We start from the raw sequence: 14872 nt of genomic DNA, 5'->3' as shown, positions 1-14872 counted from the left end.
CTATCTTCGGGAAAGATGAATTTACAATATGACATTAAAATAAACTACACTATAATATAATCATATATAATACAGCTATGTTTTGTCCATAAAACAATTTGAGCAAAAATGAGATATAAATATAAAATATTCAGTAAAATCTGCCTTGACCGAACCCTGTATAGGACGAGCATCTCTCTAATCCAGACACATTGTAAAGTCCTTTCATATCAGTTTAAATGTATTTTGAAGTTTAGCAAACCGAATACCTGTCTAAAGCAATCAAACTCTACAGTACAAAAGAGGTTCGATTTAGACAGGTTACACTATAATTGTATTCACTTACCGTCACTAGGATATGGTTTGTGGAGAACTGTATCATTGCAGCGGAAAAAATTCCTGATTATCTCTGCACTCATTAGCTCATCAAATGTCAACGGTGAATTAGCAGTGGTTGTGCCAATTTCCATTTTTAGATATTACGTAATCCCTTTCACATATCTTCTTATCACTTGAACTGTTAGAACTTTTTCATAAGCATATATTTAAGATCTGCTTTCCACTGCCCCATGTTAATAAACATACATGCCATAATAACAAAGTTATCACAATGAAATGACCCCAAATTACTGATAAATATCCATGTTTTTCTTCAAGTTACCATAAATAGTTCCTTCTTTAAAACCGACAAAATGATGCACAGTCAATTGTTAAATCATCAATTCTATTATCTGTTTTTTTTCTATACCATCCACAACGTGTTCACTATACAGTACAGTAATTAGAAATATTATCTCCGAGTCTCGTCCTTTTCTCTTAAATAAGATAATATTTATTGTAATATTTCAAACATATTAAGTCGGTTTATTTTATATATATATAGCAAAAAAACAGTGGCAGCAATTCAGTTACTCACTGATAGGTTATAAGATGTTGAAATCAAACAACGACAAACAGCTAGTAAAAACAGACAGAGTTATCCCCGCCTAAGTATATAGTTTGTCTGAACACTTAAAATCAAAAATATAGATATGAGAGTTCACTATTTTTTCAAGTCACATAAAATATTTTGATCATACAAATTATACTCCAATCTGATTTCAAAATCGTTGTCCTTTGAATTTATCCATGAAACGTGCACAATTATCTGTCAGGAGAGTTAGAATATTTTTTTAGATCATCAGTAACAAAATTTCAACTTTTTCTGGTGACGAAAAATCATGTACGAGAGATAGTCAAGCCTCTTTACTGCAAACTCCAACTGCTAATCCTAAATACGAGTTATAATAGAACACGATATGCAATGTAGATGTCACAATCGGTCTTGATGCACACCTGAAAATCCCAAATAAAGTTTTGGTTTTACATCTAAATTATAACAGTTATACAATAAAAGTAACGAGATACTTCTTAATGAGAACAATGATAACTATACTGTTATAGAAATACGATCTATGATATCGTTGACGATAGACCTAATATGCCTGTCCCTTCTGGAAACATGCAGCTGATGAAAAATAATAAAGTAAAAAAATTCTCGAAATATCAAACTAGAAAAAAAAATGATTTTGTCCGTGTTTACGGGGAAGGGTAATCAAGGGAACAAAGATTCTAGCGGAAATTAAATGAATGTAATCCAGAGACAAAGAGCAGAAATGGAAAACAGACACAGACAACAAAGAACATAAAATATAAAATGACCAAAATAATACGTACTAACAATGGTAAATGACTTAAATAACATATGAAAATAAGCGATTCAGATGTTGCTTTTGATTTATTATTTAGATTTAGACTGATCATCGAAACTGTAAAATTAAAAACCCGGCGCAAAAAATTCCAGGTTATGTCTGTCAAAATATTTATATATATATATATATATATATATATATAGAAAGGTCTGAAAAATTCCCAACGATGTTAGAACTGTCAAATTTGCGATGTAAATTTTTGGTCGTTCCCTCCGCGGGACTCGAACTCGTACCGCTGAGACATCTATGGCAACACCGCCTGCACTAAGTCCAGCGCCCTAGACCACTCGGCCAGCTAGGCTATAAAACATAGCTATTGCTGTCCGAGTCATTCCTCCTAGGGCTGTTACTTAGTACACGATGTGTGGTAGTACGGGACAGCTCATCTAGGTGTTACTAGCGAATAGAGTCGTCACATTCTGAGACGTTTGTATATATATATATGAAAGGTAATTACAAAACTACCGAATGTATAGAACATATATCAGACATGTACAGTTTTTTTTTAAAAAGACATGTGTAAAAACATTACAAATGATTCAATGTGTTTATAGCAAAAAGCAAGAAAGTCCAATATCGAATTACTGAGTTGTTAAAAAATCACTGGAAAAAAAATGTAAAGTAAACAGGATTGATATAAATGTATAATAGCAAAATGCTTTAAACTGTTGGTGTTTATTTTTCGGATACCGTTGAAACAAAATTGTTTCAAACATCGGCTTGATGTTGAAAATAAGTATCAAGGAAATGACAATTTGTTTTAGTTGTCGTGCGAGGAATACCCTCACTAGCATGGCAGCAGCCACAATCGCTTGCAATGCATCTCCCGCATGGAAGAGTAATCAAAAGAACCAAGGTTATAGTTGTAATCAAAAGAGTGTAATCCAGGGACAAAGACCAGACATGGAAAACAGATATACACGACAAAGATCATAAAGTAACTACAAAGAAACAAAAGCAAATGAACAACTCGGACTCCACTAAAAGGTAGGAGTATGAACCAGGTGCACCGGTAGGATAAGCGTCCTCTAAAGTCGATTACATTTTGTTGATATTTTCATACGTAAAAGTGAAAGGTCGCCTCAATCCTTTGCTGCGAAATATGTAAATACTATCAAAGGGATAAATCGTTTATTTTAAGCATGTTTGTAAAGAAATATATTTTATCTCGTGTTTTTCTTCCTGCGTTCGGCATTGATATTTGATTAGTGTTTACTCCATACAATGGCAAATATATTTCACGTAAATTTTAAGTAAATCGAGCTTCACATGTAATTCACGGGAACTTCATATGAAATTAACATGGTTTTCGCGTGAAATTCAGTTAACACAAATTTCATGTGAACTCTTCACATGAATTTTACGTGAAGGCTCGATTCACCCGAATTTCATGTTAACCCTGTCAAAAAGTTCAAGTGAAATTCATGTAAAATCATGTGAGATAATTCTGCCATTGTATAACAAATGTATCTGTGCAAGTCGCGTAATATACTCATGGCAGAATTGATATAAGAAAAGATAACCACAAAAGCTGTTCGAAAAAAAATGGTTTTGTAAAAAAGCTTTTTTAAAAACCTCTTTTAGACTTTGAAATTGGTTCAGATTGGTTAAACTGGTACCTCTCAAATTAGTTTGAGATGTTTTTTGTTTAACAAGTTCCAAACTACATTTAAACTAATATGAAGGAACCTCTTAACGTAATTAAATAGGATTAGTTTTAGGTTTATCAGGTATCGGTAAGGACATGTTTCCTGTATTTGGGTAGTGTAAATGCCACTCATTTTCCCGGTATTTGGGTGTTGAAAATACCAATTTTTTCTGTATTTGGGTAGTGTAAATACCACTCATTTTTTCTGAGTATGGTGATCAAGTGAACCACTCTCAACTGCTGGCGTATGTGTATACTGAATACTATAAGTTATTGTTACGACTATTTCCCGAAACTCTCTGATGCACCGTTCTTTAGTAGAAACTGAATAATCCCATTCCTCTTCGCACAACTTCCAATAAATTACTGATGTTTCCTTTATTAAATCATTTTCAACAAGCGTCTGATGTGTCTCGTGTGTGTGTGTGTGTGTGTGTGTGTGTGTGTGTGTGTGTGTGCATTTGGAGAACGGGACAAAAAGGATAGGAAAGAACTTTGGTTTTCAGTGGGTGGTTTTATTGAATGAAGTGATATACCAGGGTAATGCATCTTTGTTAACCGATGAAAAATGTTTATGTATGAAGTATAATTTATCGTATTACGTACCTGAAACTTAGTGTGCTATACTAGTTCCATTTTTTTTCATAGAATTTCATTAGAAATATACATATGAAAGTATAAAGAGCTTCAACTGGTAACTTCTATTTTGTTTTTGTCAATTGGAAGCAATCCGTTAAGAAAACCACCAATTGATATGCGTATCAATATTTACTCATGAATGTGATAACAATATTTCCTTACGTTGTTTGCGGACAATAAATTTATATAATAAACGTTTTGACAAAACTCATTGCCAAAACATTTTGTAAAAGCATCTGCAATATTCATTTTTGTACTCTACCAATCAATAGAGGAAATCAATATTCTTCACACTAAAGTACATACAATGTATGTCGACTTCAGTGTTTACTTAACATCAGAAGTTAAAATCTGATATCTGCAATAACATTTCATTGTTCATTAGTTTTATGCATTTTTGATATATATTTCAAAACAAGTCTGTCGTAACTCTAAATTCGAAGTGAGACTGTATATTTTCACCGACTTCCCAATAGGAGTACAACGTCATCTCTGCTATGACAAACAATGCAACACTATTTGCATCAAGTTTAATACACAAGACACTTGACTAACTATACTTATTAACACTAATGAAAGAGTCATCAATGAAACCAAGTTTCGAGCAGGAAAAAAAATAATCCAAGGATGAAGACTATACAGGGAAAATAGACACACACAATAAAGAACATCATGAAATAACAAAACACACGTACAAAGAAGCAAAAGTAAATGAGTAACTTCACTAACAATTTGGAGCAAAGGTCAAGTTCACCCGTAAGGAAGCTACCTTTGTTTTTTTTTTCTGAACACAAGCGCAGGTCTTGATGGGATGTTGCCACAAATGAAGGAGAACATTATTGATTTGGCATTTGTGATTTTGCATATTCTGAAATATTGAAATATATATCTTAAAACTTTTCTGAAATAGCTTATGATCATAAGTGTGCATCGTAATTTTTAGGACATACCTCTTGATTTTAATGTTAAGCCAGTCAAATGACACTTTTATACTGCACGCTTGTATAAACAATGTGAGTCGGTTTCGCAAAACACACATTCTATTAAATACCCTATCATGAGACACTTGAGAAAGTGATTAATGAGAATAGCCAAAGAGCTTTGAATTGACATTGGAAATATCTAGTTCAGCTGATAGTTCATTGTCAATATTATAGGCAATATGTCACAATAAATTAAGGAGGTAGACCTAGGGTAAGGAACATAAGTCTTGAAATCAGTGATATGTTTGTTTCATATATCAATTCACCAAAGTCAATCAAGCTTTTATTTGAAACAGAATGAAATCAATTCTTGTTACTTTGATGCTTACATGAGATTAATATAATATACCGAATAAAACGTTCTTATGATTTACAAGAGTTATGTCCCTTACCCTAGGTCTACCTCGTTAAATCACTATAACAGACAATTTCACAACCAAAATATCAAAATAATGAAGAAAAATATTAAAATAACTGTAGCCCAGTTTTGCTAGTTTACTTTGCTTTTTTAAAAACGAAGCTAAATTTAAACAATTGTAAACAATACTGAAAATTAATCCTGTTGAACGGGTTTAGGATACCGATAAACCAATTTAATATATATATATATATATTGTTTAACATGACTTACATTTTAATGTAGAATATGATACTAACTGAAATCATTCAAAAACCATTTATTTTGGTCAACTGTAACTATAACTAGTTTTAAAAATAGAAGTAAGGATATACAGTTACTCGTAGCGTTTTTGTCTTTGACTAGACTACTTATCCAGATGACGTTCGCTGACGTATATTTTTAATATGACGTAAGACTTCTACGGAATCATTTGTACTAACGGAATCCATGACGTGGTATTCTGTTCTAAATTGACCTTGTTTTTATATAAAGCAAATGCAATCATTATAAATATCAACTCTAAGAGAACCAATGCCATACAAGCAGTGACAAATAATATGATAATCTAATTGTAAACGACACAGACTATATGACACGTATTGCAGAATAGGAAATGACTAATTCTTACATTATAAACAAGTTTAACTATGTCATTATTGACTTTTCATAATTATAAATTGTAAATTGTGCAACTTGATGCTGATAAGTAGGTTTATCATTGCCATTTGGTTATAATAGTGTATTGAACTTAATTATTTTTTATTATAACTATAATTACAAGAATGACTTAAAGTTGCATTAGCTGACAAATTTGTTCAGTTCTGATTCTATTGCATTATTATACCTACAGAATATTGTGACAACAACGTTTTTTTAATCAAAGATGATAGCTCTGATCTAATTATTTTTAGCCATTACTTCCGAAGATTGCCGACAGGACAAAACCTGGGTTAAAAATACTTTCACTTTGGTAAAACAAATAACAATAAGGGATGCACAGGTAAGCATGTGTCTTGTGTACATTTCATTTCATCTATTTCTTCATTAGTTTTCAAATAAATAATGACAATTACTGCCCATATTTGTGCCACATTATACCACAATACGTAAATTACAAAAGGATCCTTGCGTTTTATTCGAACTTTTTTTCCTTTTACGACTTGAGTATCTGCTTAATTATCGGAAAGAAATTGACATACGTATAAACGACACGATTATAAGTATACTTAAGTATTGCTAGTTACAACCTTATGTGCCTCATGAGGATAAGACATCAGACTTAAATTCAGCATAGCAGTGTATTATAACGGATAAATCCCTAAGATATGCAGTATCGTCTAAATCTATTTGTGATACAGTCATTTTCTTTTCATGGCGAAATAAATTAATTTGAGATAAATACTGTAATCTGACTGGTTAAAATAATTTTGTTATATCTCAATGGATAAAAAAAATATTGACACGCCCGTATTCAGTTAAATTCAGCGCTACTTTTCTCATTTTTAAAGATAAAAATATGTTTTAAAATTAATTTATACGAATTGGCAATAATGAAAATATTGTCTATTGAAAAGTAACATAAATTTTCCATGTGCATATTTTGTTTATTGCGCTATTGCGAATCAACATTCATCTTATGTTTATTTATTTCTTGTAATATTATCGTAACACTTCCGTAAATTTTAATAGTGTCTCTCAGACGTTGATGGGAAGAGAGACATATTCCTTTTGCTTTGGCCGTCTGGTGGTTTGTCTGTCCGTCACGCCTTTGTAAGCACAAATCCTTGGAAACATCGAAACCAAATTTCCACACCAAACTTTATAGGTATTTAGGACATTTTTTGTGCATGTTACACGGAATTTTCGATCCAATGAATTTTGCTTGAGTTTTTGAACTTTTGAAGGGAGGGAAACATATCTTTTGTATGCGAAAACAACATTTAATGTTGATATACGCCGACTGTATCACATCACTTTTATCATCCTATTTCTTTTCAAAATATCGATATATTGTCCAAAAGCCGTTCCTTTTACCAGTATCATGTATCATGGTTTAAATGATGGATCAAATTCACTAGGTTAGTAGGTTATGTACTAGTTCCATTTTGATACACTATATCAAATTATGCAAGTATGCCATGACTTAAATTTTAACAATGTTATTTTTAAACGCTTTGCAAATATATGTCAAAACACTCTTTAATATACTCTGAATTTACAGTTCTGTGTCGATATATAAAAGCGACCCAAAATAGGCCGTTTATATGATGAGATAGAGACAAAGACAAGTGAGAGATGTGATTTACCACATTCTCGAAGTCAATTGTTAAAAAAAAACAGAAAACGGTTCTTTCACATTGCGTGGAATGACATAATGTCATTGAATTGATTGCTGATTCTTTAAAACAATAATGAGGACAGGACGTGTCAATTTATATTATACAGTTTTATCTTAAAAATTACTTACATTGAAAAAAAAGTATATTGTGTGCATTAAGAAGTATTTAAAAATATGTAAATTTGGTCTGTAAAAACTAGATGAAGTTTCTTCTTTCGTCATGAATTTTATATTTTATGTCAACCAAGTTTGACAGCGATAGGTTAGTGAACGATCACAACACCTTTGATTTTGCTGCATATTTTTCTTCATAAGAAAATAAATTAATATGAGATAAATACTGTAATCTGATTAGTTAAAATAATTTTGTTATATCTCAATGGATAAAAAATATTGACACGCCCCTATTCAGTTAAATTTCTCATGTTTAAATATAAAAAATATGTCTTAAAATTAATTTATAAGAATTGGGCTATGATAAAAATTATTATTGCCAATTCTTAAATGTTTCGATTTATAGATGTCAGTGTTCATATATACCAATGACGAATCATTATGATAAGTGTCTACTCTGATTTTATTTCATAATTAGTAAAGCATAACATATTTATACTGTTTTTACGCATTTCTGTTGATAAAAGTGTGGTCTTAACTGTGTAAACTATCACTTCCTTTTCATTTAAGACGGATAAAGAGATCTTACAAGACCTCAGCTGAGATAAGTTGTTGCAAAGTCTTGAATGAACAACATTAAGTTCTTCTAATGATGCATATTTGAAATACAGCTATTTTTATGAACGCTCTTTCACATCTTTTTTCTCTTACACTGAATAAAAATGACAATATGGGCATATCTTAATTGCTTTTGTGTTTTATGTCATTAACAAGATCTGACACATCCGTAAAAGAAAACGTGATGCTTAAATATTATGAAATAGAACTACTAAATAATTAGCTTTACAAGGAGAACATTGTTAACTTAATGTAGTTAAGATAATATACTGCTTTATCACATGAATATATTTTTCTTCTGATTAGCTTGAAACTACTTTCAGGTCATGTTAAATCATGATAGTAGTTTCAATTAGCTGCGAGACAATTATTTCTTGTATGTTACATTCTATAAATAACCAAACTGCGACCGGAATACCGGTCATGTGGAATATAATAGCGTATGGTTTTAATCTTATATAAAATCAAAAGTAGGTTGATAGTGTAAATGATTGTGAGGATAATTGTGAATCATCAAATGTTCCTTGTGTTTTAATTGTAAACTTCATAAAATAGAAAGTGGGAGTTGAATATCACAAAATATCAATTTCAGTTATTTAATCTATACATCATAATAAACGAGCCTCGTTAAGAGAGCTGATATTTTGCGATATTCAACCTACATGAGTTATAAAACCTTTTTTCTATGATGCCTTTGGAGTACTTTAGCCGACTCACATTCGGCATGTGTCATGGCAGAAATTCAAGCGATTGTCCTTCTATGATGTTATCAATAGTGTCAAGAGAACAACGTTAGAAATGTTGGCTTCCGACCAATCAAGTTTTACAGAAAATCACACAATAACCAATCGCAACGTCGATTTTTTTTATCACTTTTCATATCACACCGTCTATGATGTGATTTCGTATCATAGACAAATTTTGATAACTCATTCGTGAAATAAATTCTGCGATTTCTCTTTCTTCCACTAAAATGACGTCTGCTATATTTGACGTCTGTGGTGCGATTGAATAATACAAAATACAACATTTATTTGAATATACGAAATTTTGATAGATATTTACGTGAATAATCAAAACATGTTTAATCCTGCAAAAATCCCTTCGAGATTTTAAGCTTGCACGGAACAGCATCCAGTACTCGTGTACCAACAAATTATACAATAATGAATGTTACATGATTTTAAGAACGGAATATTTTTTCTATTTCTGAACCAAAATAATTTAGTCCATACATTTTCATCTTTTTCAGCAGGAATATAGTAAACTATTTCTACTTTTAACAACATTAGACTACATTTTATTTTTAAAAATGACAAACAGCAATACCAGTGCATCAAACGATGGAAAATGTGTTTAATGACTACACCGGGAACACGAGAAAACAAAGTTTCATTTTTTGGAAAAAAGAATTGAATTCATCATTAAACAGAACAAATAGATATTCAAAAATTCCATCATACATTAATTAAAAGTATATACCATGTTCTACAATCTTCGACTTGCATTTTTTTCATTTCTTATCATTTTTTTTATTTTGTTTTATTTTGTTTGTTTGTTTACAACAACAATTCTTCCATTACATTTATTTTCACATTAGTACTGATGGAAAAACTTTTGCGCTACAAACAGACATGCATAAACCATTATAAAATGTCCCTAACATATTGATGCAGTAACGATTCAATAATTATCTCTAAAATGATGTACAAAATCTATATTATCAAGCGACAATCGTGTATAATTTGCTTGGTTTTAAGAAAAAAATGTTAGACTGGTTTGAGGAGGTAGACCTAGAGTAAGGTACATAACTCTTAAAATCAGTGATGTGTTTGTATCTTATTCAATTTCACCAACGCCTTTTAAGTTTTCATTTGAAACAAAATAAAATAAACCCAAGTTACTTTGATGCTTAAATGAGGTTGATCTAAAAATGCTGAATCCAAACGTTCCAATGATTTGTGATGTTCCCTTACCATAGGTCTACCTCCTTAAATCACAGTGGAGTGTAATAGCTGAATGATAACGAACTATTGTATTGTTTTAATTAGGCTTTGACATTAAGTTTAGTCTCGACATCTTTAGTCTTGTTCTACCCGACACTGTAGACAATACTCTGATGCAACAATGCTTTTAAAACGTTGCGTGAAAATGAAATTAGTCTAGCTCTATAATAAATCCCTTAGAGAAACACTTTGCTTTAATAAAAATCATTTGTGTTGTTCCAATTAAACGTCCTCACATTCAAACTATGAATGATGCTGTCTGTGTGGGTTGGGTGTCAATTACTTCAAGAATAAAATCCCAAACCAGTACTTTTAATTGTATATATGCTAATAGGGAGAACATACGTTGTCCATTATCAAGCACCTTCCGTTCTACCGTTTAGTAATTTAATATCAAATTCATTATTACAATGCACAAGCCCGGGGAATCGACTTTACACTATATATCTGTATTTGCATGGAAGCTTTATAACTATTACAAAAATAACCAATGAGTTTGAAAAATTAACCTGATCGTTGTCAAATTAGGGGATAATAGTATAACGAGAATAGGTATGGTGAATATGTCGATGAAACAACAACCCCACCTAGATGAAAATGTCAGCTCAAGGCCAATCATTTGTCTTCAATGAACGACAAGGAAACCCTCACATCACACCATTCTAAATGCATTTTTGTTGTTGAAGGAACTACCACATGTATGATATGGATATGAGATAAAATGATGGTCGTTAGTGAGAAGCATGAATTTAACTTCGTTATGAATAATACTAGAACTAGTACCAAATAAATCTAGGTTAGCTAGATTTTTTTGGATCCATAAAAAACAAAAAATATATATCTCAAATGTTCATTACACTATGCAAAGAAATGAATTTTTATCTTTAAAATCTCATTTTTCACCATCTTCATTTTATTCACCAAATAATTCAGTGTGACAGTGAATTTGTAGTAACATGGAACAATTATCAACAAAAGCAAGAAAACATGGTCATAACATCAATCGACCAAATTTATGTTTCAAAACATTGCAACAATACAGCTAGTGTTATACCTTTGGGCATCATTGATCATTATCTGACATATGCCATTTGCAAAAAGAAATAAAGCGGTCCGAACAAATATACAACCATAAAATACAGAGACTACAAACATCTTGACGAAGCTAGAAGATTTGCGTAATATCAATTGGCAATTGACTGATAGAAAGGCAATTTAACTTTTTAAATCCTTAAATCCTTAGTTCAAGAATATTCAGATGCTCTCAAATATTGTTCATCAAGTTAGTACTAGATCCACAAGGCCAAGTAGGCAAAATTTACATAACATTCCTAATTCCAAAACTGAGTATTTCAAACGCTATTTTATTTTTTCAGGCAGTTATTCTGGGAATGACTTAAATGCAATTTGACAAAGTGTGTCGTAAAACTTGTCGGATTTTAAATACTTGCATTAACAGGACATGCTAACATTGCTCACTTAGAATATTGACGCATCTGCTTTAGTAAACGCTTTGGGATTCCTTTTGTATAAGCAAGTGTTATTGGTTAGACATGGTCAACTGGTAATCAATGCCAAAAGACCTTATATAGATAGCAGTGTTTTATCGAATGTTCCCAGGGTAATAGATTTTCGATAATTTACACTGTGAAATAAATTCGGCAATTTCACTCTCAGACTTTCTCCCGCCAAACACAGAATTTAAAATTCATGTTGAAAATATCGATAAGCTAAGACAAAAATCAATATAATAGATAGGATAATTAATTGGTAAGAGTGAATAACCAAAAAATTATCACTCGTGCCAAGAACGCATGAAGATTTAACTCGTGCGCAGGATATGTTCCCCACACTCGTTAAATTTAAAAATATTTTGATTATTCACTCTTACCAATTAATTATTCATTATTATTATCGTCAATAAAATGAACAAGACATTTATGGTTCGAGGCATTATCAAGGTTTCAGGCAATATCACTGGATATAAATTTATCTGGGCGTTTTTTTTTTTTTTTTTTTTTTTGTTTTTTTTTTTTTTTTTTTTTTTTTTTTTTTTGTTTTTTGGGGGTTTTTTTTGTTGTTTTTTTTTTCGGGGGGGGGATAATTTAATTTCTATTTCATTGGTATAGTTGAAGGACAAAATCAGAGAAATGAATATGCGCCTTTTTAGTCTGCTTGTCTGCCTGTATATCATTACCGATTAAGTTCGACACCAACTCTTTATCAAAGCAGTAATCAAACATACGAAATAAATCCTATTTAAATTTGAGTATAAATAACTTTATTACTTCAGTATCAGTCTTTATAAATATCAGACAGGGTTGATTTATATATGTAAAACATACACAATTCACTTGTATTTATTACTCAAAAACAGTAATATGCCAAATATTCAATTTTATTGATAATTTTTATTTTGTTTATGACAGTTTGTCATACAGAAAATGCAGTTTTGAGATAAAACTATACAGATTGTACATAAAATTAGTAGATTGCAAGAGTTATCGTTCTTGATTTTGATTTTCGTTGATGGATGCATGGGTTCTTCCGTGTTATAGATCTATGAGCAGAAAGAACTATATATCTGACTTTTACATATCTTAAAATCATACAATATTAGTAATACAAATCCTCCTCCAAAAACCAAAATCCCAAACAATTGTATACAAATTTCTCAAATCCAAAAGTATCGAAATAGAAAGCCAAATCCAGCAGTTCTACCATGTGCAATACAAGAAATAAGCATGGTGTTTTATGAATTTTAAAATTTGTATCACTGCAAATTTCGAAATATATGAAATAATTCGTGGTCAGACACGTCTGACTTCTGGGTGACTACGGTCGGGGACCTTTGTTCCACCAGCAATGGCATCGACTATAATTGTTTAATGAATTACCAATTCACTTAAACCAATAAGGGGCTACCATTTGATCCTGGGGTGGAGAGCTTCCGATTAAATTATTCATTTTCATCATATCAACGGTTAAAATATTTGATTTAAAAGTCTCAACCCATCTCCAACACATACAAATGGTCGTCCTCGTATTGTGACTTCATATTGTTCATTTTGAAATATTGTTTTGTTTGTCTGTTTGGGTTCTTTTGTTGGTTTGTTTGTTAGCTTGTTCGTTTTGTTTTGTTTTTTGTTGTTTGTTTGTTTTGATTTTTTTTGGGAGGGGGGTATTATTAATATTATTATTGTTGTTGTTGTTGTTGTTGTTGTTTTTTTTTTTCAAAGTATTTTATGCAGATCTGATAAACTGAATATATACATCTACATTGTATATAGGCAGATACAGGGGATGGCCCGGGTCCCTATCATGAAATTGTAAATACCATACTTTTATATGTTTAGACATAGAAAACATTCTAAAAACCAATGAACATCAAACATTTATCACCGAATTTCTGATATAACATTATAAAATCATCATAAGAACATTGGAATATTGGATATTTTAACATTTTTCATGAGGAAAGATTGTGGGACCATTGTCAGCCCCACCCCACCCCCTATTTGTAAATCTCCGCCACTGGTGTATATAGCTGAATTTAGAAATTAGTACATTGTTATAGTTTTCTAATAAGAAAGGTCTATAACTAATTATTGAAGTTTCTCTTTCAAAACAAAAACATTTAACGAAGTTGGTGTTTGGAAATAAGTATTAATCAACCTGCTCTGTGCAAATTATTGTTCTGTACACTTTTGTCTTTTTTCTCACATTTTATCTATACAACATATAAATCGGTTTTAATAAAGCATTTAACAAAATACGGTATTACAAAAAAAGGGAGTGCGTTTTGTGCAGAAAAAAAGGGAATGATAAATTGCATGAAATTCAAAAATATATTTCAAATCTATAAAACAAGTCACATGATTAACTTGGTTTCAACATAGCTGATTCTGAATACATTACAACCTGGGGAATCATCATTGAACTAAAGGACAAAGAAAGAAATACTGGCATATAATACAACACATTTAGTTTAATGTTTATGTTACTTGAGTATATAGGGACAACTCTTTCGATGTACCTGTGTATGTTTTGTAGCCAGCTGCAGCCTGCCCTGAGGTGTGAGGGTTTCTTCGTCGTTCATTGATGATAAATGTGTGGCCTTGGACTGACATTTTCATCCCTGTGGGTTGTTGTCTCTTTATTCATCATGATGTATGTAAATCAATCTGCACTCTTTTTGTGGTGATGCGTTTATCGAATAACCAGAATGGATATGGTGAAAATGAACAACCCCATCAGGATGAAAAATGTCAGCTCAAGGCCAATACAACTTAGGTGCAGGTTTTTTTACTCGATACTTTTTTACGGACCTTAAAGAAACTTCTGACTCTGAGAAACTCCCTTCAGGCGTGGTGGCAGAATTAAGTCACAAATGAGC

At 31.4% G+C, this 14872-nt stretch overlaps 1 protein-coding gene across 1 annotated transcript in view; it reads right to left on the bottom strand.

Annotated features, from left to right (window-relative positions):
• LOC148603154 (calcitonin gene-related peptide type 1 receptor-like) overlaps nt 1-14872 on the bottom strand; it is a 55276-nt gene that overhangs the window by 27902 nt on the left and 12502 nt on the right. Inside the window, exon 2 of the mRNA XM_088553061.1 lies at nt 326-1314. Coding sequence (XP_088409187.1) covers nt 326-449 — 124 coding nt within the window. The 5' untranslated portion in view covers nt 450-1314. The remainder of the gene's footprint in view (nt 1-325; nt 1315-14872) is intronic.

Source organism: Perna viridis, chromosome 11, assembly GCF_037379345.1.
Source record: "Perna viridis isolate PV_CMFRI_1.1 ecotype Kerala chromosome 11, ASM3737934v1, whole genome shotgun sequence".
NCBI lineage: Eukaryota > Metazoa > Mollusca > Bivalvia > Mytilida > Mytilidae > Perna > Perna viridis.
Note: the sequence above shows the minus strand (reverse complement) of the source record. Positions and strands in the feature narration are given on the sequence as shown.